Source organism: Gordionus sp. m RMFG-2023, chromosome 5 (assembly GCF_954871325.1).
Source record: "Gordionus sp. m RMFG-2023 chromosome 5, tfGorSpeb1-WG-v2, whole genome shotgun sequence".
Classification (NCBI taxonomy): Eukaryota; Metazoa; Nematomorpha; class Gordioida; order Chordodea; family Parachordodidae; genus Gordionus; species Gordionus sp. m RMFG-2023.
This window is the reverse complement of record NC_088779.1, coordinates 24553273-24577905: the sequence shown is the minus strand read 5'-3', so window position 1 is coordinate 24577905 and position 24633 is coordinate 24553273. Positions and strand designations below refer to the sequence as shown.

At 28.6% G+C, this 24633-nt stretch overlaps 2 protein-coding genes across 4 annotated transcripts; both read right to left on the bottom strand.

Moving 5' to 3' along the window:
• Positions 1-682: 682 nt before the first annotated feature.
• On the bottom strand, positions 683-10912 carry LOC135930281 (endoplasmic reticulum junction formation protein lunapark-B-like). The gene is made up of 7 exons (XM_065467062.1): positions 10876-10912; positions 4920-5075; positions 4824-4877; positions 4714-4779; positions 4597-4662; positions 2045-2327; positions 683-785 (listed from the first exon to the last, which is right to left on the bottom strand). The coding sequence occupies exons 1-7, from the start codon at positions 10910-10912 to the stop codon at positions 683-685; spliced, it is 765 nt and encodes a 254-aa protein (XP_065323134.1).
• A 4512-nt stretch (positions 10913-15424) lies between these two features.
• On the bottom strand, positions 15425-23960 carry LOC135929412 (uncharacterized). 3 transcript variants are annotated; one of them, XM_065465976.1, is made up of 8 exons: positions 23817-23960; positions 23591-23776; positions 23396-23550; positions 19725-19913; positions 17871-18410; positions 16548-16820; positions 15957-16043; positions 15425-15853 (listed from the first exon to the last, which is right to left on the bottom strand). In XM_065465976.1, exons 2-8 carry the CDS (start codon positions 23646-23648, stop codon positions 15536-15538), a joined length of 1620 nt encoding a protein of 539 aa, XP_065322048.1. In that variant the 5' UTR covers positions 23649-23776; positions 23817-23960; the 3' UTR covers positions 15425-15535. The 3 variants fall into 3 exon arrangements, with proteins under 3 accessions (XP_065322048.1, XP_065322049.1, XP_065322050.1); XM_065465977.1 differs by lacking the exon at positions 23396-23550 and having other exon boundaries at positions 19725-19909; XM_065465978.1 differs by lacking the exons at positions 23396-23550; positions 23817-23960 and having other exon boundaries at positions 23591-23712.
• Positions 23961-24633: the final 673 nt, after the last annotated feature.

Here is a 24633-nt window from a genome sequence, read left to right as displayed (position 1 = left end):
ACATGAAAGGACTTTTGAATAAAGAAAATGAATGGGAAATAATGTTAGTTGTGCAAAGATAGAAGGTCCAAAATGTAAATTTGGCAAAGACGAGATAAAGAGAGCAGTGAAAAAGATGAAAAAAGGAAAGGCATCGGGTTTAACGATGATGGTATCAGAGATGTTCAAAGGTTCTGATGATTTAGGGATTGAATGGTTAATGAATTTAGCCAATCAAATTGTAACAGAAGGAACTATTCCCGAGGACTGGAGAAGAAGTTATCCCAATATACAAGGGGAAAGGTGATCCTTTAGATTGCAGGTCTTACAGAGCTATTAAACTCTTGGAACATGCAATGAAAGTATTTGAGAGAGTGTTAGAGAAGCGGATAAGGGAACAACTTAAAATTGATGAAATGCAGTTTGGTTTTACATCGAGAAAAGGCACGACAGATGCAATTTTTGTGGTGAGACAAATGCAGGAGAAGTATCTTGCGAAGTAAAAGAAACTCTATTATGCGTTTGTTGATTTGGAGAAAGCATTTGATAGGTTGCCGCGTGAGGTTACTAGATGGGCCTTGAGAAAATCAGGTGTGGTGGAATGGTTGGTTATCGCAGTGATGTTAATGTAAGTTGGATCACAAACAGCAGTACGGACGGATTATGGTGATAGTGACAGCTATGAGGTGAAGGTAGGACTTCATCAAGGATCCGTGCTGAGTCCATTATTATTTATCTTAGTAATGGATGTGGTGGCTAAAGAAATGCGTGAAGGACTTCCCTGGGAGCTATTATATGCAGATGACCTTGTATTAATGGCAAACAGTGAGGAAGAATTGAGGGATAAAATTAGCTAATGGAAAATGACTATGGAAGCAAAGGGCCTAAAAATGAATGCATCAAAGACAAAGGTGATTATTGATAAGGAAAATCTAAAGATGGAGGAATCCGGTAAGTGGCCTTGTGGTGTATGTGGGAAAGGAGTTGTATCCAATGCACCCGATGCCAGAAATGGGTACTTAGTAGCGGGAAAAAAAGGAAGTTTGATGTTAGGAAGAATGACCTTTATTTGTAGAACATGAAAGGGATACATAATAATGATAACCTAGAAAATGGTGGTCTGGATATTGGCAATGGGTTAACCCTAAAAAAAGTGGATAAGTTTTGTTATTTAGGTGATATGCTAAACGCAGATGGTAGTGTAGATTCTGCCGTTGTTGCAAGGACCAGACAAACTTGGAAGAAATTTAGAGAGATGTCATCTATTCTTACAAATAAAAAAGTCCCTCTGAAGTTAAAGGGGAAAGTTTACGTAAGCTGTGTGAGGAGTTGTTTAGTTTATGGTGGCGAAACATGGGCAATGAAAGCGACTCACGAAGCCAAATTAGAAAGAACAGAGATGAGGATGATAAGATGGATGTGTGGGGTATCTCGGAGAGAGAGAAAAACTAGCAAGGAATTGCGAGCAAGATTGGGTATAGAATTGATGGGAATGGTAATGCGACGAAATAGACTAAGATGGTTTGGGCATGTGGAACGTATGACAAAAGATGACTAGAAATTCACAATTATGGAAGTAGGAGGATCAAGACCTAGAGGAAGACCCAAGATGACGGACAAATGTGATAGCGGCGGATATGAGAAGCATGAATCTTACAAATATTGATGCTCAGGACCGTCAAAAATGGAAAAGAAAAATTAGGGAAACTGGCCTATCCGGGTAAACCTGGAAATCGCCATAAAACGGAAAAGAAGAAGCGTGGAGGAATAGGCAAATGTATTTCATTCATTTTAAGAATTTGGCAAATTAGTCTTAGCATATAAGTTACCATTTTAAAGAAAATTTCACAGTTCTGATTAAAAAAGAGACAACTATCAGAATTTGGATACCACAAATCTAGAAGTTATGGACCGGGATCACTCTTTTAAAAAACTTATGATAACCGGAAAACATTTTTAAAATTTCCAGGAATTGGTTCTAACAAGAATTTCAATAAATCAAAACATTATTTACATTTAAAAGTATAATTAAAACAAAAAATAATAATAACCTAAGAATTCATACTCTTCTTTCATGGCCATTCCATTATGACAAAAACATTCGGAACATATCAAGGCATATCTATAAGTAGGATTCCCATCTCCGATGATGTATTCCAATAACTTATCAGCGTAACTTTTCGAGTTTTGGAATTTTAATCTTGCATCTTTATCGAAGGCTAATCTTTTTGAAATGACAACTGATGCCGGTAAAATTGGGCGTGGAGTTTTAGGTTGAACATCGCTCGCGGAATTATTCTGAACATACCGTAGGATATTATGATCTCTGCCATTAACCATTGGAGTTTCTATGCAAATAAAAATATTATATTGTATTAGATACCCACTGAGTAGATATTGCACCATAAGTAAAAAACTTATTATCTTTTCTGAATGTGTGGGGGGGGGGGGGGTTAAACTATTTTTGTTATAAAGATTATACGAGGAATATATTTTGGATCGTGGTATAGTGATACCTCCAAAAATGATCAACTCTTTATAATGATCAACTCAAAAATGAGAATTATAATGAACATTGACTTTTAGTGTAAATCTCTAAAATGGCCGTCGAATCATTTACTATTAATGATAAAAATGGGATATATTTTTTAAAAAAGAAGAGTGCATTTAAATCATTGATTTTAATATATTCAATATACTCCGATTTTTTAAAATTTAAATAAAAAATTTTTAAAGGTATTATTTACAATACCAAATAGCTAGATATTATTTTACAAATTAATAAAAAATTTTATACCAATTATATTTATGCATTATTTGTGATTCATTATTTATTACATGCATAAATTATCAAGTTTATGCATTAAAGTGTTACCAAATTTTTACAATAAATTTAATTAATTTTAAGATATAAAATATTATAAGAAATCTTTTTAAATAATAAAACAAACATTCTCAAATTTTAATTAAAACAACAAAAATTTGCTAATTTTGACATTATATTGTCCTGATGTTGTATTAATGAAAATGTAATTTCTAGAAACCTGTGAAAGTTTTTGATAAATGTGAAGGAGGTGGGTGGTAATGAGTAGAAATTAACCCTTAAATTATTGATACAACCCCTGCCTATATATTCAGCCCTCAATGAATAATTTATGAACCCTTTAAAAAAAAATCAAATTATAATTTTTAAATCGTTATATTATCTATAAAAATTTTGATTTATTGATTAATTTCAGGCGTATTTGTGGATATTCATATATGATGATAGATCATAAGAGATTATTTGGAACCTTCTAATAATATTAAATTAAATGAAAGAATCGAGCAGTTAGCCAAAAATATAATCATGAATTACATGGACTAGTTATTAGAGGTCCAAAGGTAGATTCTTAACCCATAGATTGGCCCCCTGTTTTAAATATTCTTGGTTTTGAAAAAAAATTAATAAAAAAAATCGCCCACTCATCTAAGGTCTTATTTTTAGTAAACATGTTAAATTCATGCATTGTGTCATATGATTTTTCTTAAATATTATATAAAATAATTAAATTTATTTTAGCTTTATCTTGAATTAGTTTTTAAAACTCAATCTGCTGTCATAACACAGCGTTAAATAATGCAATGCTTAAAGATAACGTGTTTACTATAAGCAACATGTCACCGCAACTATTCAACCAAAAAAATAAATTTTTATAAAACATTTTTTATCATTCTATTCCATATAATATTGTTTTATAATTAGAATAAATAGTATATAAAATAAGTATATGAATTAATTCCTAGTATAATAAAAGATATAGGTGATAAATTTAAATTACTCCCATCAAATCCAAAATATGATAAAATATTTATAACAAATCATAAGTTAATTTTTAGTTCAATTATTATTTATAATTATGTAAAAATAATAATGCATCTGTTTTCTGGATTCAAACAAGTTCTCTTTTTTCAAGAAATCTTCCATCAGTGCTAAAGGCTTGTTCAGAGTTGTTGGAATAGCTAATATACTTCCAGATTGAAATATGAATTCAAAAAAATTGATCTTCAAAATACATGCACACACATATTCAAATCAAACCAGTACCTTTAAATTCAAATATATTGTGACATCATTGGGTATATAGCACTCTCCTCAGTCACACCTTTATCTGCCTATCTGTTGAAATTCTATGTTGAACATCACTATATCAAAAATGGAAGCCTAATTTTTAAAAAAAAAATTTTATCCACCCACTTTCCTGACTGTATTTATAATAACTAACCCACCCATGTTAAATGAGTGGGTTAAAAATCTATCCATTGCAGACACCTACTAATTATGTGTTTCAGGGAAAAGGTTTATGACCAACTAATAAAACCACAGATGATTATGAAATATTAAATGAAACACCAGTCAAATCTCCTTTACTTTTGAGTTTAGAAGAAGAATCTTTAATTTTAAAATTATAATTAAAAAAACATGTTCCTTCAGTAAATGCTGTGAGATTTATTTTCATTTTGTAATCGTAATATTGCCATACATAATATAGCGAATCCCCCTACCTCATTTACTATTGTGGCTTTTTAGAAAATAAACTTACCCACTAAGTAGACTTATTATATAGTTGCTATTACTTTCTATTTCTTCAATAACATTTGATATAGATTTGTTGGCATTGTTCCTTAATCTTACATTTTTATCTAAATGTAATAATATAGGATAAAGATACTAGTATATTATATAGTTGTTACTTTCTATTTCTTCTAGGTTACTTGATATAGATTTGTGGGAATTGTTCCTTAATCTTGAATTATGATCTAAATAAGGTTTCAATTGAATATAATATTATACTATTTATTACTTTCTATTTCTTCTAAATTTGATGATTTGATTTTATTCCTTAATTTTAAATTATCTAAATATATATTAGTGATGATTTTAATTATAAAATTTTTACCATTGTCTATATTAAGTAAACTATTTTCTTGTTTATTGGTTATTATGTGTTGATCAAATTTATTCAAAATTTCTATGGCATTTTTGTATGTTTCTGTTTCTTTTACATTATTTAGTATATCATTCTTTTGTTTGAGAAGTTGTTTTATCTTAATATCTACATTATATTTATACAATTAATTATAATATAAATAATGTAGAAAAACCTGAATTTGCTTTACATTTTTCATAATATAATTTCAAAACATTTTTTAGAACCCAAACCCTTAAAAAGAGAAATTGTTGTATAATTTATGGCTATAAAAACATACACAAATGGAATTGAAAATAATATGCAACTAAAATATAATCTTGCTTCCCATTTAGATGGTAAGTATAGATAAAAACTAATTAAACCAATTATCATGATAAGCGAAGCAAAAAACAGAATTTTTAAATAATATTTTTTAAATTTTAACATGTTAAAATCACGTATTTCATTTAGTTCCTTTATATCCTATATCAAATGTATCATTATATATTATATAAAATATTACCTTATCAATATTTTCCAATATTTCAATAGAGGATTTATGCTAAATAGTAAATAATGAAATAGTGTCTTTTTTTAGTTTTAATATACCTTAAACCTCTTCAAATATACTTTAAATTTCGTAAAAATAAGACCCATGAAATTGTAAAATTCGAAATTATAAAATAAATCTCGAACAGGTGGTAAACATCAATCAAATAATCAAGTAATTTTGATGTGCCATTGTCATTTATTTGAAACATATAGAAATGTTGTCAGTCGTCATTTTTCTACAATCTTATTCCCTTTTGTTGTTTTAAAATAACAGATATTGATTTTTCTCATGCCTATTCAACTGGATAAAGTTTTAAAGGTTAAAATTATATGAAGATTTTATCCATCAACTTTTGGAAGGCTGAAAATTACATATGTGCACAGTGAGAGTAGCCTCATGCTTAAAAACCTTCGAGCATTAAGATGGAGATAAAAAAAATACTCGTGCCGTATTTAAATAAAAGTTTTTTTTATTAAGGGAAGGCTTAACAATGTTAATATATTTTATTGAGTATATTTCGATTCGAATATTTATTTATTAATAAGTATAAGCTTTAAGTTAAAAAAAAACTAATATTATTTCTACTACGGTAAAAAAAATTTGGCACTCGAGATGCAACAAATCATATCTCTTGTACTTAGATCAGCTGGTTTTTCTACCTCATTGGAACCTTCTGGTGGAGTGTTGATGGAGTTACACGAATTCCATGGTCACAAGGATCCAATATGGAATTTTTCTTGATTGGACACGAACTCCCCTTCCAATTTCAACAAGGATGCTCTGAACAGAGCTCAAAAAATTTAAGATCACCAAATACAGCGTTGATTTTTCTAATACATATTCGTACCAATTATCTGCTCCACTTTTACAATATATGGTGATTTCGCTAAACGTTTTTTAAAGACGTTGGCCGCCTAATCAGGAAAAATTCCAAAGAACCTCGGGCAGGCTTTTACTTTAGGCAGAGGATCGCAATTCTTAAGACTAATAATGTTTATTTTATCAATTCGATCTCTCCTGACAGCGTCTACATGACAGGATTTTCACTGGATGCAAACCCCTTTCAAAAACCTTTGCCTACCCCCCTAAAAAATTCCACTGTCTTCGGCGGCGGTGTTGGTCTATTATTGTTTTCACCTTTTTAATTGATTGATACTCTTTTCAGAGAATTTATCTATGATGACTAAAATTAATCTATCTTTACTACCAACTATCGATATTTTGTGAATATAAAGAATTTATTTTTTAGATAATAAATTCAATCAAAACCTCCATTATTTATAATGAATTAATTATTATGGCATTATGAGCTTGCTGAAATATCTAAACCTTTTAAATTACATTTAAAAGGATAGCAGAAAGATTTATTTGGAAAACAATGTGTATGATTGTTTGCAATTGGTCGATGAATTTTATTATAATAATTCTATAATAAAAGTATAATTTACAGCAATAAATTTTGTTCTATTTCATCTCGAAATTTAATAGATAACCCCCAAAAAAATTTATCCTACTCCCATTAAAGCAGCCTATCCCCTACCACCCTCAAAAAATAGGATTCAAACTGTTCCTACCCCTCCTGCTCATGTAGACGCTGTCTTCTGAAAAGGGTTGCCAGGTCAAATTTTTCAAATTGCAGGAGAAATTCGGTATTATGCGGGAGAAATATAAAAATTGCTAAAAAAAAAATTTGCGGGCCTTCGGCCGGGATTTTGAATTGACTTCTTTATCTGTCTATTATTTTTTATTTAGTTTATATAAATACAAAGTCGGTAACTATTTTTCAAAATAAAATAACATCTTGATTTATTAAAATATATTAATTTATATAAAAAAAACCAACGATCTTTTTTATATATAAAAGAATGTAAACAAGATAAAATTTTATAAAAATAAACGATTTTAATTTTACAATGACTGGCGAGGTATCTCATACTATGCTTCCCGTAAATGAAGCACTGTCACTTCAATTTTATTGGAATAGATTGCTACGTCTTTTTTGATTTTAGAACATATGTAATATCTCACTCACACGATAACTATTATACTATTAAAACATTTAAAAAATTTCTTTAAATAATTTCAAGTTTTGTAACCTACTTATTAATGCAATCATATAAGACATAGATAAAAGGTATGCTGTTTAAATATTGTTTGTAATTTATATTTTGATTATCTGTATTTTCGATAGATTTGAACTAATCTATAAAGATGAATATATAAAATCAGCAATAATTAACCCACTGTATAAATTATATTAGCCTTTGATATTTATAGGTCCGCGAAAATAGAAAGTTTCAACTTATTTCCCGTTTGATAAAATATCTTTACAAAGAAAAAGCATACTTTGATTCCTTTAAAAAATAACACACATACCAGATTATTTTCTGATAATGATAAAAAAAATTTGATGAGGATCTAAATCAAGAAGATATTAAGCCTTTTCCCAAATAGAAATTATTCATTAATTTTTAATAAATCCCCCTTATTAAAATTATTATTTATTAAATATAATAGAGCCCTCCCTTCATTTGCAACAGTTGAACGTGTTTTTAGCCCAACGAAAGATGTGTTGAGCACTCTCTTGTTTATTTGATCAAAATTTTGAAAACAAATTGCTGTTAAAAATAAATAAAAATTATTATAAAAATATATATCTTATAATATAATATTTTTGCATAAATTTATTTATATTATATATATAGGAAATTATATATATATTATTTAATATTTCAAATAACTAGTAACACATTAATTTCTGAATAGCCAGTTTTATATGAGTTCCTTTTTTCACAAGTTAACGAGTAACGGTAACGAGCTCTTGTTTTTTTTGACGAATGAGTAACGCGTTTATTTTGAAGTAACGTTTACAGCACTTTATGAATTTTTTTATAGTAAATAAAATTTTTAATTTTTATGATAGAAAAGAATTAATAAAAAATCTTATTAGAGAAAAGATTATAAAATAATCGTATTTATATTCTTGAAAATTAAATGTATGAAAAAAATTTCTGAAAAAACTTATAAACAAAATGTTGAATAAATTTTTATATAAAATATATTTTTTAAAGTTAATAAAAACATATATATTTATATAAAAATTAGGTATCTTATGTGATATAGATAAAAAAAATATCATGTGTTTCAAATAGCTTATTGTGGTCTAGTCATTGATTGGACATGTCATTTACCGCATAGATCTGAGTTCGAATACAGGAAGGTTCCGAGTTTTTCTGAAGTTAAGAAAGTGATTGTGTGCGGCGGACATGATATATAGAATATTGAATACGACAAAATAATTCTAGTCATACATCTTAAAATAAAAATGGTTCTTATCTTATTATATTTTAATATAATGGTCGATATTTAGCAAATTTGTATATTATGTCTAATGCTATATATCATATGGATGTTACTGGAAAAATGAAGGTAATATGAATAGCACAGCAACGCCTATTGGAGAGAATTTGTTTTAGTTGACAGGCATAGGGTATAATTTTTTTCAGGATTTTATCACATAAACAATCCTAATTTTAGTAAAAATGTACCAGTGAAAAATATGCTTCATAAAGGAAAAAGAATTTGCATCCATATATTTTGAAAAGATCATGATTCGATCTTTTGAGAAGATCCATTATCAAACCTTATAATATTTGATTAAATTTATAAATAATTAGTTCTAAACCTATTATACAAGTTTGTATGTTTGAAGTTTGAAATCACTTTATCCACTTGATATTTGATTAAATTTAAAAATAATTAGGTCTAATCCTATTCCAGTTTGTATGTTTGAAATCACTTTATTCACAATTTTAATTATTCGCCACTATTTATGATTTACCACTATTTATGATTCGCCACCAATTATGAATTTTAGGTCCTAAGATGCCTAGACGAATGCAGGGCCAGTGCGAAGATCTAGTTTTATTAATTTTTTTAATCAAGGGCGTCACTAGCCTCTATAATCTCAATATTTATTTTTTAGATAACATTTTTAAAATGACGGTAAAAACAATTTTCAGAGTGCTCTTCAAATTTTTAGGGGGGGGGGGGGTCTGGCCCCTATGCGTCCCCACCCCTCGTAGGGACGCTACTGCCTTGAATAATTAAATTTATAATAAATAAAATGTAAAGCATTGTTCGTAATTTGTCATCACACCTTCTTTTTAACATATAAATACGAAAGGATTTAAGAAAATCTAGTTATAAATAAAATATATTGTTGTTTTAATATTTATATTTTTTAATTCCATGGGATCTTCTGGTGGAAATTTTTATTTTATTACAATTCAAAATAGTTGTGCAGTGAACGACTTAACATCATTCTAAATAAAAAAATTATATTAAGTAAAATTTAGCCGCGTAACACAAACCATAGCGATTAATAGATAGAATTATAAATAATTACAGCTTAGTATGGATGATTTTTATGTATGTTATATTGGTGAGAAGTATCTTTTATTATTTCTCCTCCTTTATATATATATTAATTTAATTAAAACAATCATTTTATAGTGTTACAGCGCTCGCAGTGTTAATAAAATTATATCACACATACATCAAAATGTAAATAGAAGTTAATAATAAAAAATTGATATATGTTGTTGCATGTTCGCTTAATTTGTTGTAATTCATTGTATATTTAAATACTTCTTAAATATTTCGCTTATTCAATTTATTGTAATTGTATATTTAAATATGTTCATATTATCTTTTTATTCAATGAAATTAACATGTATATAAATACATCTCAAGGCGATTAAACATATATATATTGATATATATTTTTATTTTCTAATACCACTTGTTTTCTTTTGTATAACCATATTATTAAATGAAAAAGACCACTTGTTTTCTTTTGTATAACCATATTATTAAATAAAAAGACCACTTGTTTTCTTTTGTATAACCATGTTATAAAATAAAAAGACATTACATCAACGTCAATATTCTAATAATATAATCAATAAAGACTATCATATCATTCCTCCTTAATTATGAAATACAATCACACACAATTTATTCTATAGTATTTATTCTTGTTCAATATATGTAACATAGTCATTTTTGACAAAAAGTGTATATAGAATAACCTAAATCTAGAGCGACGATATATATTTATTAACTTGCATTTTATCGGGCCATATATTGTTATTCTTATTATTTTATTTAGAGCCTAAAATGTCTCTAATATTAAGGATTGAGGTCCGGCATATTATATAAAAATGAAGGGTACACCAGATGATGAAAAGAAATAAAATGATATTATCCTTTTTGTAATACTAAAATATTTAATTATCCTAAACAAAAATCAAACAATTTTATTAATGCCATGTTTAAGCTAAAAATGATGACAGATGAGAAAATTGATATAATTACATTACAGGAAACCCATAGTCAGGGAAACACCTATGCCACGTTTAACCATTTCATATTGTATGGTTCAGGCACTACTCTTAACAGCTGGTCTGGTGTTGGCTTCCTGATAAACAAAAAAATATATAATTATATTGTTAAATTTGTACCTATCTCGGAAAGATGTGGGCTTTTATACGTTAACACCAATTTCAGACCAACTATTCTGATGAATATATATGCACCTCCGAACAGAAGAGATAGATTACATTTTCTTGATGACCTATAAAATATTATCAATACCTTACCCAAAAGATACAACATTATTTTGATGGGTGATCTAAACACTAGAATTGGTTTGGAGGAAGCTATATAAGAAGGGGGATCATCGGTAATGCGTCGTCTATTGTTCAGCCAAATTGCGAGGATAGCAGGAAAATACTGGATCTATGTAGTAGTAAAAACCTTACAATTGAAAATACCTTTTTCTCTCATAGGGAGGTGGACACCTTTACCTTTAAAAGAGGGGTTACAGATCACAAATTGACTTTTTCATATCGAATGTTCATTGGTGGTTTAAGGACGTAGTAGCCATGAGGAGTATTAACATATCAGACCATAGAATGATCAAGGCCAAGATATGGATTAGGAACCTATGGAGAGTCTCAGCAGGACCCAGTTACACCCTACACCAACCAACAAACGGTCTTAGAAGACAAAGTATTAGGAACCTCCAAATGCCCGAAATTAGAGATCTTTTTGACCAGAAACTTCGAGAAAAGGTAACTAGGTTTGTAAATATATCCCAATTTAATACTTTGGAAGAATGCTGGATGCTGTTTAAAGGTGACATTCATGAAGCAACAAGCAAAGTCTTAGTAACTAACAATTCCTTGGCAAGGAATGAATGGATATCCACAAATACCCTACAAAAAATTGAGGAGCTTCGCTCTAGTAACTGCTTTGATAGGGAACTTTGGAAAATCATTCAAAGATCTCTAAGAAGCGACAGAAGAATCTTTACTGCTAGGAAAGCATATGAGATTGATGTAGACATGCGAGGAAACAGACGCTTTGACGCCTATAACAAACTCAAGTATTTTTGTAAATCAAAAATTTTTAGAGAGTTACCATCCATCCGGCTAGATAATAATAAAGTTATATTCGACCAGGAAGATCAAATGGCACTCTGGACAGATTACCACATGAACATCTTCGAATCCAGGAAACCCGTGAGGTTGACATGTGAACAATATACTAATCTACCTCCCAATTTACACTTAATGAAATTACCACTGCTCTAAAGAAACTAAAAAACCGCAAAGCTCCCGGGCCAGATAACATTACAGGAGAACAACTTAAAGCTTCACTAGACACCATACTACGATTTTTGCTCATTATCTTCAACAAAATATGGTCTTCGGGGATGACTCCTAAAGATTGGAATCTCTCCACTCTTTGCAACTTCCCCAAGATCTCAAACCCTACGAATTTTCGTGACTACAGGGCTATTGCACTTACATCGACGGCGTCCAAGATTTTTATGGTCCTACTCAAGACCCGTATTCTACGATCATCGCATAACCTCTTTGCTAAATATATTTGTGCGTATCGTCCTGGTAAAAATATTATGGAGCCTTTTCTTACCCTCAAAATCATCATTCAAAAATGCGATAGATATAAACTACCATTCCTTTTCACCTTTATCGATTCTAAACGTGCCTTCGACAATGTCAATCATAATGCTCTTTGGCGAATCTTATCAGAAGTTGGAGTGGACGGAAACATAATTAGGATTCTGAGGAACCATTACAATAATCTGCAAACCACATGTAGACTTAATAATATAACCTCCCCACCGTTTAGAATAAAGAAAGGAGTTAAACAGGGCTGTGTTCTCTCTCCTATCCTGTTTAACATTGTAATGAACAAAATATTGAAGGATACCCTAGATGCTGCAGATCTACTAGAACTAAACTCACCCCAGGATAACAGATATCATTTAAAAAACAGAATCATATCCTATGCAGATGATGTAGTGATTATTACTAAAAACCTAGAAGAAACCCGAAACCTTATTCTACTACTAAAATCTACAAGTCAAAGAGTTGGGCTGGAGATAAATTTTAATAAGACTATGATCCTCCCAGCAAAACACACTCCCCCTTTCGAAAATATTGTAATTGTATCAGATGTTATCAAGGTAGTCACGAAAGTGAAGTATCTAGGAATCACTCTAGATAATAGAGGAGGATGTAAAGATGAACTAAAGTTGAGAATACAAAAGGCCAGAACAACCTTTTATAAATACTTTAAACTATGGAAGACCAGAGAAATATCTGTCAATACTAGACTTAGGATATTCAATTCTATAGTAATACCAATTTTGCTCTATGGTTGCGAGACATGGGAGATTATTAAAGCCGACAATAGGAGATGCCAAACATTTATCAACAAATGTTTAAGGATCATAAATGGGGTGTTTTACCCAAGATTAATTTCCAATGAAAACTTATGGAAAAAATCTAAACATACTCCCATTCACACTCTACTAAAGAAAAAACGCATCCAATTTCTGGCTCATATACTAAGACATCTAAATTCCAACCTGGCCCATGACGCCCTCACATGGCTTTTCACCTGCAAAAGGAAATCATATAGCAAATACAAGACACTTTGGCTTCATCGAGTTCTAAAAGACGTAGCAGACCTGAACCTAAATTGGAAACAATTTACCAAATTAAATAAAAATCCATAAATAAACTCCTTAGGATTAAGTCCAATTATCTGAAATAATATCCCCTCCTTTACAATTACTCTCTCCCCTCCTCAATAACCCAGATACCCGCAACATGAGCACATGTTTCACTTCTTATTTACTCATATTTTGTACATAAACCTTATAAATGCTAATTTTATCTAGAAAGCCTCCTCATGTCCCTTTTACTCTAATTTCTATAGGGCTGTAGGTTTGGGTGTGGGCTGTTTACACTGGTCCTCCCTTTTCAGACCAGCCCACAGACGTTTAAACAATAGTCCTTGGACTATTGTGCGTACAAGTACGTACGGCTTGCCCACAAACGTGTAAAGGGCTTCTTATCTTTTTCCCAAATTTTATTTAATCCAATTAGATGGAAATGAGAAATACCTAGCGTAGCTCTGTTGTACCTACAACGTTTAGAGGGCGTATGCGCTTTATGACGTATGACATACAATGTCAAATTTTTTTTTTAAAAATTAGCTTGTTTTTGGTAAATTACTATTATTATGGCATTTTGATTCGAATTTTAATAAAATTTAATTAAGTATTAAAAAAATATCTTTTAATAAGAGCATTTTATATTTTTTCAACATCTGGTGCCATGATATTAATAATGTAGACTGCATCGTAATGCTGAATCAAATTTGAAGTGGATAAAATTGAAGTGAATGGTGGGCATCTTGCTTATGTAAAAAATCCCCCTTTTTACTGTAAATGAAAAAGATCGTAACATTTTTTTTATCTACAATTCATATTATTAAATATTCTATAAACTTATAAGATATTTAGTTTAAATGTTTTTGAAGATTGTTTTAAATAAAGTTTGTTTAAAATAAAGAAACCATTGTTTAACTATGAATATGTTAGCGGCAATGAGTTTTTCCTGGCAATATATTATTTTTCAACTTTAATGCATTTTTTGGGCGCGTTTTTTTAAATTTAAAAATTTGATTTTACCGAAAAAGCATTCAATCATGTTTGGGATACTTTCCCTATGAATATAGATTTTTTTATATAAATTATAAATGACTCAAAAGTTAACGATAAAATTATCTAAAATTCATTAGATAGGAATTCCTAATATGCTGGAATACATTTCCAGTAACATCAGATTTTTAAATTTAAAAAAAACACGCTTAAAAAATGATTAATGCCGCTAATATATACACTACAAGATTGGCTATTAAATCATTAAATACATTTAAAAATGACTGTAGCGCTATTTTGCGGTTTGGACGTCGATTAATGGATATTTGCATTCATATAATGATAATCAAAACAATTAGTAGAAATGTAAACCACAAAATGACGTTACTGTGCGGACTCCTCTTTATATAAAATTTTAATTAATAAATCGCCAATCTAGTACTTTTATTAAATTAGAATGTAAAATATTTAAGAATTCATCCTACAAATGTTCCCCCCCCTCTAATCTATCTTCTCAAAATAGAGGTTAAAGATGGCTATGATCGTAATCTGTCAGATTAATATTAGCTGGTTTGCTATTGCTCGATTAATGCAATTATTGGGTAATAATTTTTTTTATCTAGGTTAACTGGACGAGGCCAGGTATTAACAAAAAAAATGGGATTTGCGTAAAATTTTATTCAAAATAAAACAACGATTTTTGAGTTTGTATGGTTGAAATATTTTAGAAATTAATTTCAGATTTTCTTCTTGAAAAATTATATTATTATTTTTAAAAAAAATAGAATAGCATAGCAAAATATTTTAAAACACTTAAATGTTTATATAATATTCAATCATGTTGAGTAATACAAAAACAAATTTCTTATATAAAATTATTTTAAAAAAATTGCAACATTTAATGTGGATAATTTATGATATATAAATAAATATAAAATAAAGTTAAAAAAAATATACGCGAATTTGATTATTTCAATAAGTAAAATATTTTATGTTTTATTTTAAATTTTAAAGGCTTCCACCCAAAGGTAAAGGATGTGCCTCAGTATTAAATACATATCTATCCAGAGGAATCAAGCTTTCACTGAGCGTGCCATTTTGATCATCGTGAAAAAGCAAGTAAAAATATTTGAGTGTTTCAGACATAAAAAATGACTCCATTTTATCTTTGTAGTATATATGTAAGCGTTCATTGAATCGCCCTGAAGTAAACTGACTATTAAAATCTGGTATATCGGTATCCATGACGTTGTTAATACTGCTATAACCACCGCTAGGTATTTTGGTGTATTTTTCGAAAGAGAGAAATATCCGCCAACCCCATTCCTTAAGGATTATTGTTTTATAAGAATAATGATTATATAGTGTACTAATAATGAAAAATGATTTGAAACCCAATTTAAAATTTTTTTTAAAAAATAATATTTACCTGGTATATTGGATTTTGGGTCAACTCATACATATACCACAAGCTTTCAATGGTCTCTGGCCTCAATAAATTATGAGTATCAGAATACTATATAAATTGTTTATAGTATAATAGAAAAAATTAGTAAGCAGTAAAGGATGTAAAAAATATAAAAAATGCTTCGAATATGATCTTACTGAAACTTTTAATTACTTTTTAATGAACGTGTTATAAAAATGATTTGGGATTATGAATAATTCCAAACAAAATATAGATAAATTATATTTAAAAAGATTGTGATGTTAAAAAATTGGCAATAATTGATTGATTAAATTTTCCTAAGGAATTGTAGTATTAAAAAAATTTGAAAACAAAAAAAATATAATTTAACTTTTTAATATACTTAGTAAGCCGTCATGTTTATGGTCTACCACCCCCTCCTACTCATTGACAAAATAATTTCTATATTTAAATTAGAAAATAAATATGGAAAGAAAATTCTATACTAAATAAAATAGCGATGTAATATAACGTGGAGAGAAATTAAAAGAACTCACTTTAAATCTAAGTTTCCTGTTATATCAAAAAAAAACGTATACAATGTATACATACTTTAACGTAAAAGGGACCTCTTTTAATGAAATTGGGGGAAGCGCTTTCAAAGTGTACTATTTCAGGAGCAAGGCCAGTTGGCATGAATTCGTACATAGCGTAACAAGTATTTGTGAGCTCAATAGCCAATTCTAAATGAAGGGAGGTGTTCCAGTATACATCGCCAATCGTGAGATTTAAGGAGTTATTGAATTGGGGAAATAAGGATATCAATTGAGTGTAATGGATCAGCCCGTATGCGAGCGTAGCGGGTAAGAAACACACTAGATGATCCTGTAGAATGCAGGTAGAAAGACTAAAAAAAATTATGAAGGTTTGCAAAGAGGAAATAATTGGTGGTAATAATATCAGGGACCCGAGTTTTTATTTATAACAGTCCCGTTTGGTTACGGTTCAGTATGCATAAAATTATCATGGTTACGGTTCTTAAGAAAAAATTTATAAAGTTTCGGGTTCGGTTCAGCTAATTGTAAAGGTTTATTAAAATTAAAAATTTTTTTATTGAAGCAACACCATTGTATAATGACTTTAATTATAAATATTATTTATTAAAATTTTTGCCATCATATTAAGTTAATAATATTGTATTGTTTATTTATAAAATAGATGAAATTAATTTATTTTTATTATAAGTATCTGTGAATAATATATCAAAAAAATATATAAGAATCATAACTCATTTCCAAATATATTATTTGAACATATAAGTAATAAATATAAGTGGATTCATATTTGTTCATTGTGTGTGGCACATAGCCCCAAAAAAGCCCTTTTAACAGAAACTTGTGCAAGTACTATAAGAGCAAGTTTATATAATTTTGGATATTCAAATTTCTTTGATTTCCAATATATAAAAACTGATGATTTTATGGATTAACTAAATACAACTAAATCAAAAATTGGTTATATAGATAATTTGCATAAAATATAGGAAATAGGAATGCTCTAATACTATATGAAGCAGTTAAAAGATTGTGGATCAATTTAAGTCATAGTGAAAAATTAACACATACTTCTATGGATATTAAACAAATATTTTACATTTAATAATTATAAATAGACACAGATATGGTAAAATATGTAATACACCACCAGGAAAAGAATGTAATAAAATGTAAAATTATTTTTTTTATTTTTGCTGAAACCGGTTTAACTTTTTTTAATAAAAGTTCTTTTTACTCCTTCAAAAAATAATTGCATTGGTTCGGTATCGGTTCAGATATTTATAAAGGTTTATAACGGTCCATGGTCCCTGAATAATATTAATATAAGAAGAAAAATGTAATAAACCTGCTAAAAATTTAATTTATAAAATATAATTACCATTTTAGGTTCTAATCTTGTACCTTCCAGTTCGTTAACGTAAAGATATTCGCGCGCTTCAGCATCGTTAGCAATGACATTGTCTGACGATTTATCGAGAGTGTAGGTCACCTTTTTGACCAAATTTTTATGCATCGATTCCACGGCTATCAGGTAATCGGAAAGCAAGTTAAACACAAAGTCGTAATTACTCGTATGACTTTCTTCTTTCGAGGCAAAGTCATAAAATGATGGATTACGAAAGACATCTTGCTCCGAAAGATTTCGGGGCATTCCCAAAACATGGCTTTTTGTGTCCTTTTTGCTTAAGAACCTGGAAACTTTGCACAGACCAATGGCATGACACTCTTGTACGCATCTTTTTATCAAGTATTCATAGTACGAGTCTCCTCTAGCTCCTAAGCTAATTTTAGCCCCTTCGTTCAGGAAGCCCGTATAAGGGGATATGAAAATCGGAACCAGGCCTCTAATGGGGCTGAATTTTGAACGTGGAGAAGATACGATCTTATGTAATAAGCGGAACACGTTGTCAGAGTAGTTCTGTATAATAGAAATAACAATTTATGAGGTGAGAATGCTATTAATTATAAATTAGATCATTAAGTTAATAACTAGAATAAATACCTGGTGGACTACTTATACACTATAATTGAATATTGTTAATCCCATAATGGACTTCCCTCACAAGTAAAAAACCTTTTCTTATCCACTTTTCTAAAAAACCAACTTCCTTAAAAATATCGATTAGAAAATGGCTGTCTAGCCCAATTTAACAATATCTAAATTGGCTTCCCAATTTTTATGGATAACCACTATAGAAGAACTATGTTCCCTATGCTATATCTCAGACTTAAATTGGCATATTTTGAAATATCATTATTTTATTGTTCAGACTACTTTTTGTTTTAGGTAATAAAAGCAACTTTCTATAAGTGAAACATGATACCTTTTACAAAATTGAATTTAAGATAAACTAAACCCCATAATGAGTGAGCTATTGTTTTAAAGACCTCTAGCTGTATGGGGTGTATTCAGTGTATTGTAAAAAAAATATTTACCGAATAGATAAAAAATCCTCAAATTTTTATTCACCCTAATGCTTAAAATTTCTGGTATAAAGTGAGTGGTTTATTAGATATGGGGTTGGATTAAATTTTTGGCTTAATTTATTCCAAATTAAATATGAGCTAAGTGTTAATGCAGACAGAGGCATAATAGACACCCATATGTTTAGGGGAAAGTCAAATTTTTACAGATATAGGGGCACAGGCGAATCCAAAAGTTTCATATGTGGAGGAAAGTACTATTAAGTGGGGTTTTCTCCCATAAAGTTTTTTGTAGGTCTCTAGGTCAACTTATTGTAGGTCTTTTATTTAGAAACATTTGGAAAATATCCTTTAACAACTTTAATCAATATCAATACTTTGGTATGGGATATTGACCAAAACCTTTAAGTTTAACTAATACCAGTATCTGATACCCAAAATAATATTATAATAAACGTCGACCACAAGTTTAATTAATATTAAAAGACATTTTAATTTTTAATGTAAAATTAATAAGTCAAATTTTTTCGTGAAAATAGAGACCGAGAAAAATAGCTCAACGGAACATTCAACTAATCTTTTTATTACATGAAATACTATATTCAAATTAAGCAAGTAAGGTAAAGAACCGGATTAAAGATTAAAAGAGATATATTAGGATTAATTAAAGGTTTGAAAGATATAGGAAAAATCATTTTTTTTAATATGTCAAATCTGACAGGTCAACGAATAGAAATTTAAATAAAACAGCTGTTGTAAGAGCTACCCCCTGAGTTGGGCCATAATCATTATAGGGATAATCATATACCATATATAAAAGATTTTGAGTAGTTCTTGATAAATCGGCAAATTCTAATTGAAGAGTTGCTACTTCTGAAGTTGTGCTCTCTAAAGAACCCACTGATGAAGCCACTTTTGTCTTTAAGTTAACATCAGAAAATGGTATTCCTGATGGACTTTGAGTGAATGCAAGAATCAAACCATCACCTAATTCTTTCTAAAAAAAATAATATGAATACAAATACAAACATAATGGTTGCTGCTTCAATCAAAAATGCATTATAATCCAATGTTATAGTCTTAAAATTAGCAGCGGGGACACGCTATTACTCCAATCTAAAAAATAGTAAGGGGCACGCGAAGATGAGCAAAATTTTGTTTTCCCAAGAATTTGAGATATTTTTTTTCGAAAATTTGTATTTATTTTTAAATAGTTTATATGAACGCTTTTCATATAAAACACATTATATATATTATATAAAATAGCAATTTAAAGTTATATAAAAAAATGACGTAATTCAAGCAAATCTGTCATAATGACATTTATAAGATGAAAACAGTGCTCACAATCAACAATACACATGGAACTGAGTTAATACAATTTTAAAACTCTTTCAAATCAAGGGGACATATTACTTTCATTAATATGATCTATATATTCCCTCATTCCATTTATTATAAAATCCACATAGAGCTTCAGTTGGAAACAAATTCATATTATTACACGCCATAATGAATGTGACGATTTGGCGGGCATCTTGGTCATTGTGCAAAACTGGAGTTTATGTAGAAAAATGAGACTTAATTAAACAGTTAGCCGTGATCCAACAACCGAGAATTAAGTACAATTCAATTCGGCAAAAAAAACAAAATCATAATTAATTAATGATCCCGATTACATATTTTACTCTTCTTATATGCTAAAAATTTATTGACAAAAAAGAAATCTATCAAAGTATTTTTATAAAGATTTCATACTTATTGGCCATCCTAAAAACTGGTTAGGACCAGTTTCAAGTGAATAAAATATAATAACAAAGTTTTATAATTTGAAATATCATATAAAAAAAAGTAAAGAATGATGATGGACGAAGGGGGCAAAATATGACAAACAATGTGGGGAGGCTTTGAAAGAAATATTATTATAAAAGATATTTTTAAGTGAAGAAAATTTCATAAATGTAGTAAAGTTGTATATAAAAAAAATAAAAGTAAATATATATTAACATAAAACCCCAACGGGGTTTCGTCAAAACACAACAGTAACGAATTAATTTTCGTTGATAAGAATGCCGTCTGTTTTCCTTTAGCTTCTTGAGATATTTTCATATGTTCTCCGTTATAAATTATCGTCAAAGAATTAGATTATTAGATTTCCATTTTTGTTATTTTGCAGGAGAGCAATATATTGTTTTCAATATGATAGAAACCTTATATTGGCTATAATAAAATTTATAAATATGTTGGGGTTTTTATGTAAATAGAATACTATAATTATAAAAAATGGAATCGTTTACTATATTTGATCTTCAGTGTTAGGTAAACTGATTGTATTTGTCTGAAACCTTAAAGAAAGATTGGATAAATCAAACAGAATATTATGCATAAAAGCGAAATGGAAAATTCACCATGGAATCAAAGATTTAATAAAAAAAATTTAAAACTAATTCCATTTTTCCATTTGTAACTACCAGCTTAAAGCAAATTTTTGACTAGAAATGATAAAAAAATAATTGACTTGTACATCATAATATCTTAACATAATTTCAGGCTAATTCTAGGATCTGGTGGACTACCCACTCAATTTTGCAATGTTGAAAAAATTTTGAAAAATGCTCATAGTTACACCAAATAACAGTATGAAGAGAGCTAGATACCCTTCTTTCAATCTTCGACAACTGAATGCCCAATTTAAAATCTATTTGATCTAACGCCTCTTAATTTTTGTTAAAGTGGCTATATAAACTATAAATTATGCCAAAGACTTAAAAATGATTAACGCCTTTAGCATTTTTAATTGTATCGGACACCGCTAATTCTAAAAGGTGATGTAAACAATGCCAAAGTATAATTTTTGGATTAAGTGTGTAAAGGTACTTTGTAAAAAATTCAGATTCATTCCCAGTCATGACACTGTTGCCATCGCCAATTTGATTTACTACCATTTTGTTTATAAAATATTTTATGATTATTTAATGATAAAAATAATATGTTATAATATTAATATAAAAAAATTTAAAATTAGGCTAAAAATTTTTTAAATTCCTAATCTGGGTTAGATAAATGATAACAGTTTGATACCAAACAAAAAATATATGCATGTAAGTAATAAGATGATTGCTGAATTTTACATGGAAGATGATCGAGATTTACAACATACTTTATAGACTCGGAGGATAAATTTGGAAATATGCATGTGTAAGAAAGTAGTTTACAAAAAAGCCAATGCAGGACTTTGAATTAAAAAAAAACAACATATTCAGAAGTTGGAAAAGTTTTAATCGTCAGAAAAATAAAGAAATTGATAGTTTTTACAATCAACAAAAAATTATCTGCATGGGAGATTGGTGATACCAATTAAATTAATGAATGTAGAGTTAGAAAATTCAATGTGGCACCCTGGTGAAAATGTGATGAAACCTTTTTAGATCATTGCTAGTGGCCCAGGTGAGTATGATATAATAAATTATATTAAAAGATATGCAGGATGCCAGAGAAATAGACAGACCTGAAATTCAAGAAGTATTTCACTATTTTTAGACTGTAGGTAAAGAAATTGACAGGAAATTCATATTGATTTGGCAGGGTCAGTTGAATCTAAAGATTAAATAATTTGATTGGATTTATTCCAAATGGTTAAAAGTTGACCTGATGCAGAATACTTGAGCTGAGGCAATGATCAAAATTTGTAAAAAATGGTTTGCTAGGTTTATACTTAAACATATTATGTCAAATAATAGAATACAGTTTGTATCTGGAGAATCCCTTTGTTACTGTGAATTAAACCAAACAATGTAAGTCATATAGTCACCCCCATATCATCTCTAAACAAAAAGATTAGCCGAGTGTATACAAACTTTAAGTCAATATTATGTAGCGTGAAAGTAGATTTCTTATCTGGAAGAGGCTTTGATGCAAGTTTTAGTGACCTATGAAATAGGAAAACATAATTATACCAGAATATCTCCTGCTAATTCAAATTGAATAAGACTGGATAGAGAACATGATATAGAAAAGACAAATATAAGACAGCATCAAAATTGTGAGTTGCATTATTAGAGAAAAATATAAAATTTCACAATCGCTGCTAAATATCAAGAATATTAAAGGTTAGAAAGAGAAGGTAATTAAAGAAAGAAGATATTTTTATTCATTTTTTAGATATGATTTCCAAAAGAAGGTTATAAAATCATGTGGATCAGTTATGAGATATTAGAGTTATTCTGAATCATAAAAATTTATCATAGGCTCCAGAAGTGGTGGTACCAGAATGAAGGAGGAAGTGATATAGGCAGCTGAGATATTGTAAGTTAGCTAAAAGGTTTGTTAATGATATAAGTTCAGATATGTTTAAGGGAAATGCAACAAATCAAAATGAACATTCCAAAAAAAGAATAATTATTATTACATTAGATATATTAAAATTGATAGATAAAAAATTACATTATCAATAAAATTGAATTAAAACAAAATGGTTACTGCTTTATCTAATAATGAATTATATCTGTGATTAGATAAATGGTATGAACTAAGTAAGCCTCCTAGTAGTCTGATAGTAATTTCAAATAAATTTATATATCTATTATTTTCAGTAAAATTTAAATTTTGTATTTCATATTTAGCTCCCTCAAATTCTATAATAACAAAATTTAAAGTTTTAAAATTAATTGATACCATCATATAATCCCATTATAATAAATGTGTCTAAAGAATCAATCAAACTAATTCCCATACCAAACCAGTTGGAGCCTGCTTTTGATATTGGCTTTAATTCATCATATTTCCATGAATACAACTTATAACCCTTCCAGGCATGTAAAAGAGCATCTCTAACTGCTTTCTGTTTAGTGTTTTTTGGGCCTAAAAAATTTTAAATATTTTATTCTAAAGAAAATGAGACCTTTAAATCTTTTTTTCCAAATAAAGGGTTGAATATGTTCGTATTCTCTTTTATTTAAATTAAGAACGTGATTTATAGATATAATTTTTGGCTTTGAGATATATTAGATTATAAACATATGAATTTATAATAATTACTTTTTCTTTTACATTAGGTATATTTTTTTTTACTTTTATATAGAGAAATATCACAATTATTATAAAAACATTTATAGGAATATAACACAATATATATTTCCTTTTACAATACATTATTTTGAATAAAGTAGTTTTGTTAAAATATAAAAGTTGACGAACTGAGGTGACATGCCATAATTTATGCTTTATTTGAAACATATCTGTGACATGCATCTAATATTGACATAATTGAATATCAATTATATTATGTTTTTTATATACAATAGTAATCTGAAAAGGTAAAACTTTTATAATAACTACTTATAAATATCGCCTACTTACATTTTTTTTTGGGTTTTGAATTTATGATATTATATTAATGGCATTAATAGTTGCTGCATAGGTCCTTTATATCCCTCTTTGATTTTAACAAAAGTAGATTTGTGATATAATTAAAGAGTTTATATTTTAAATTAATAAAAAAAGTTTACATTATTTTTGGCTAAGGCTAACATCAAAAATATTTTTTAATTTTTTTTTGAACTAGATTGGAGCTAAAGAAAAAATTTTATATTTAGAAATTTTTCTTCGTAATACTATTTACATTAATTTTAAAAAAACTTGTTATATTTCAAATTTTTAAATTTAGGAATAGCTTAAAGAATATCACATATACAACTTTAAGAATTTGTAGTTTGAAA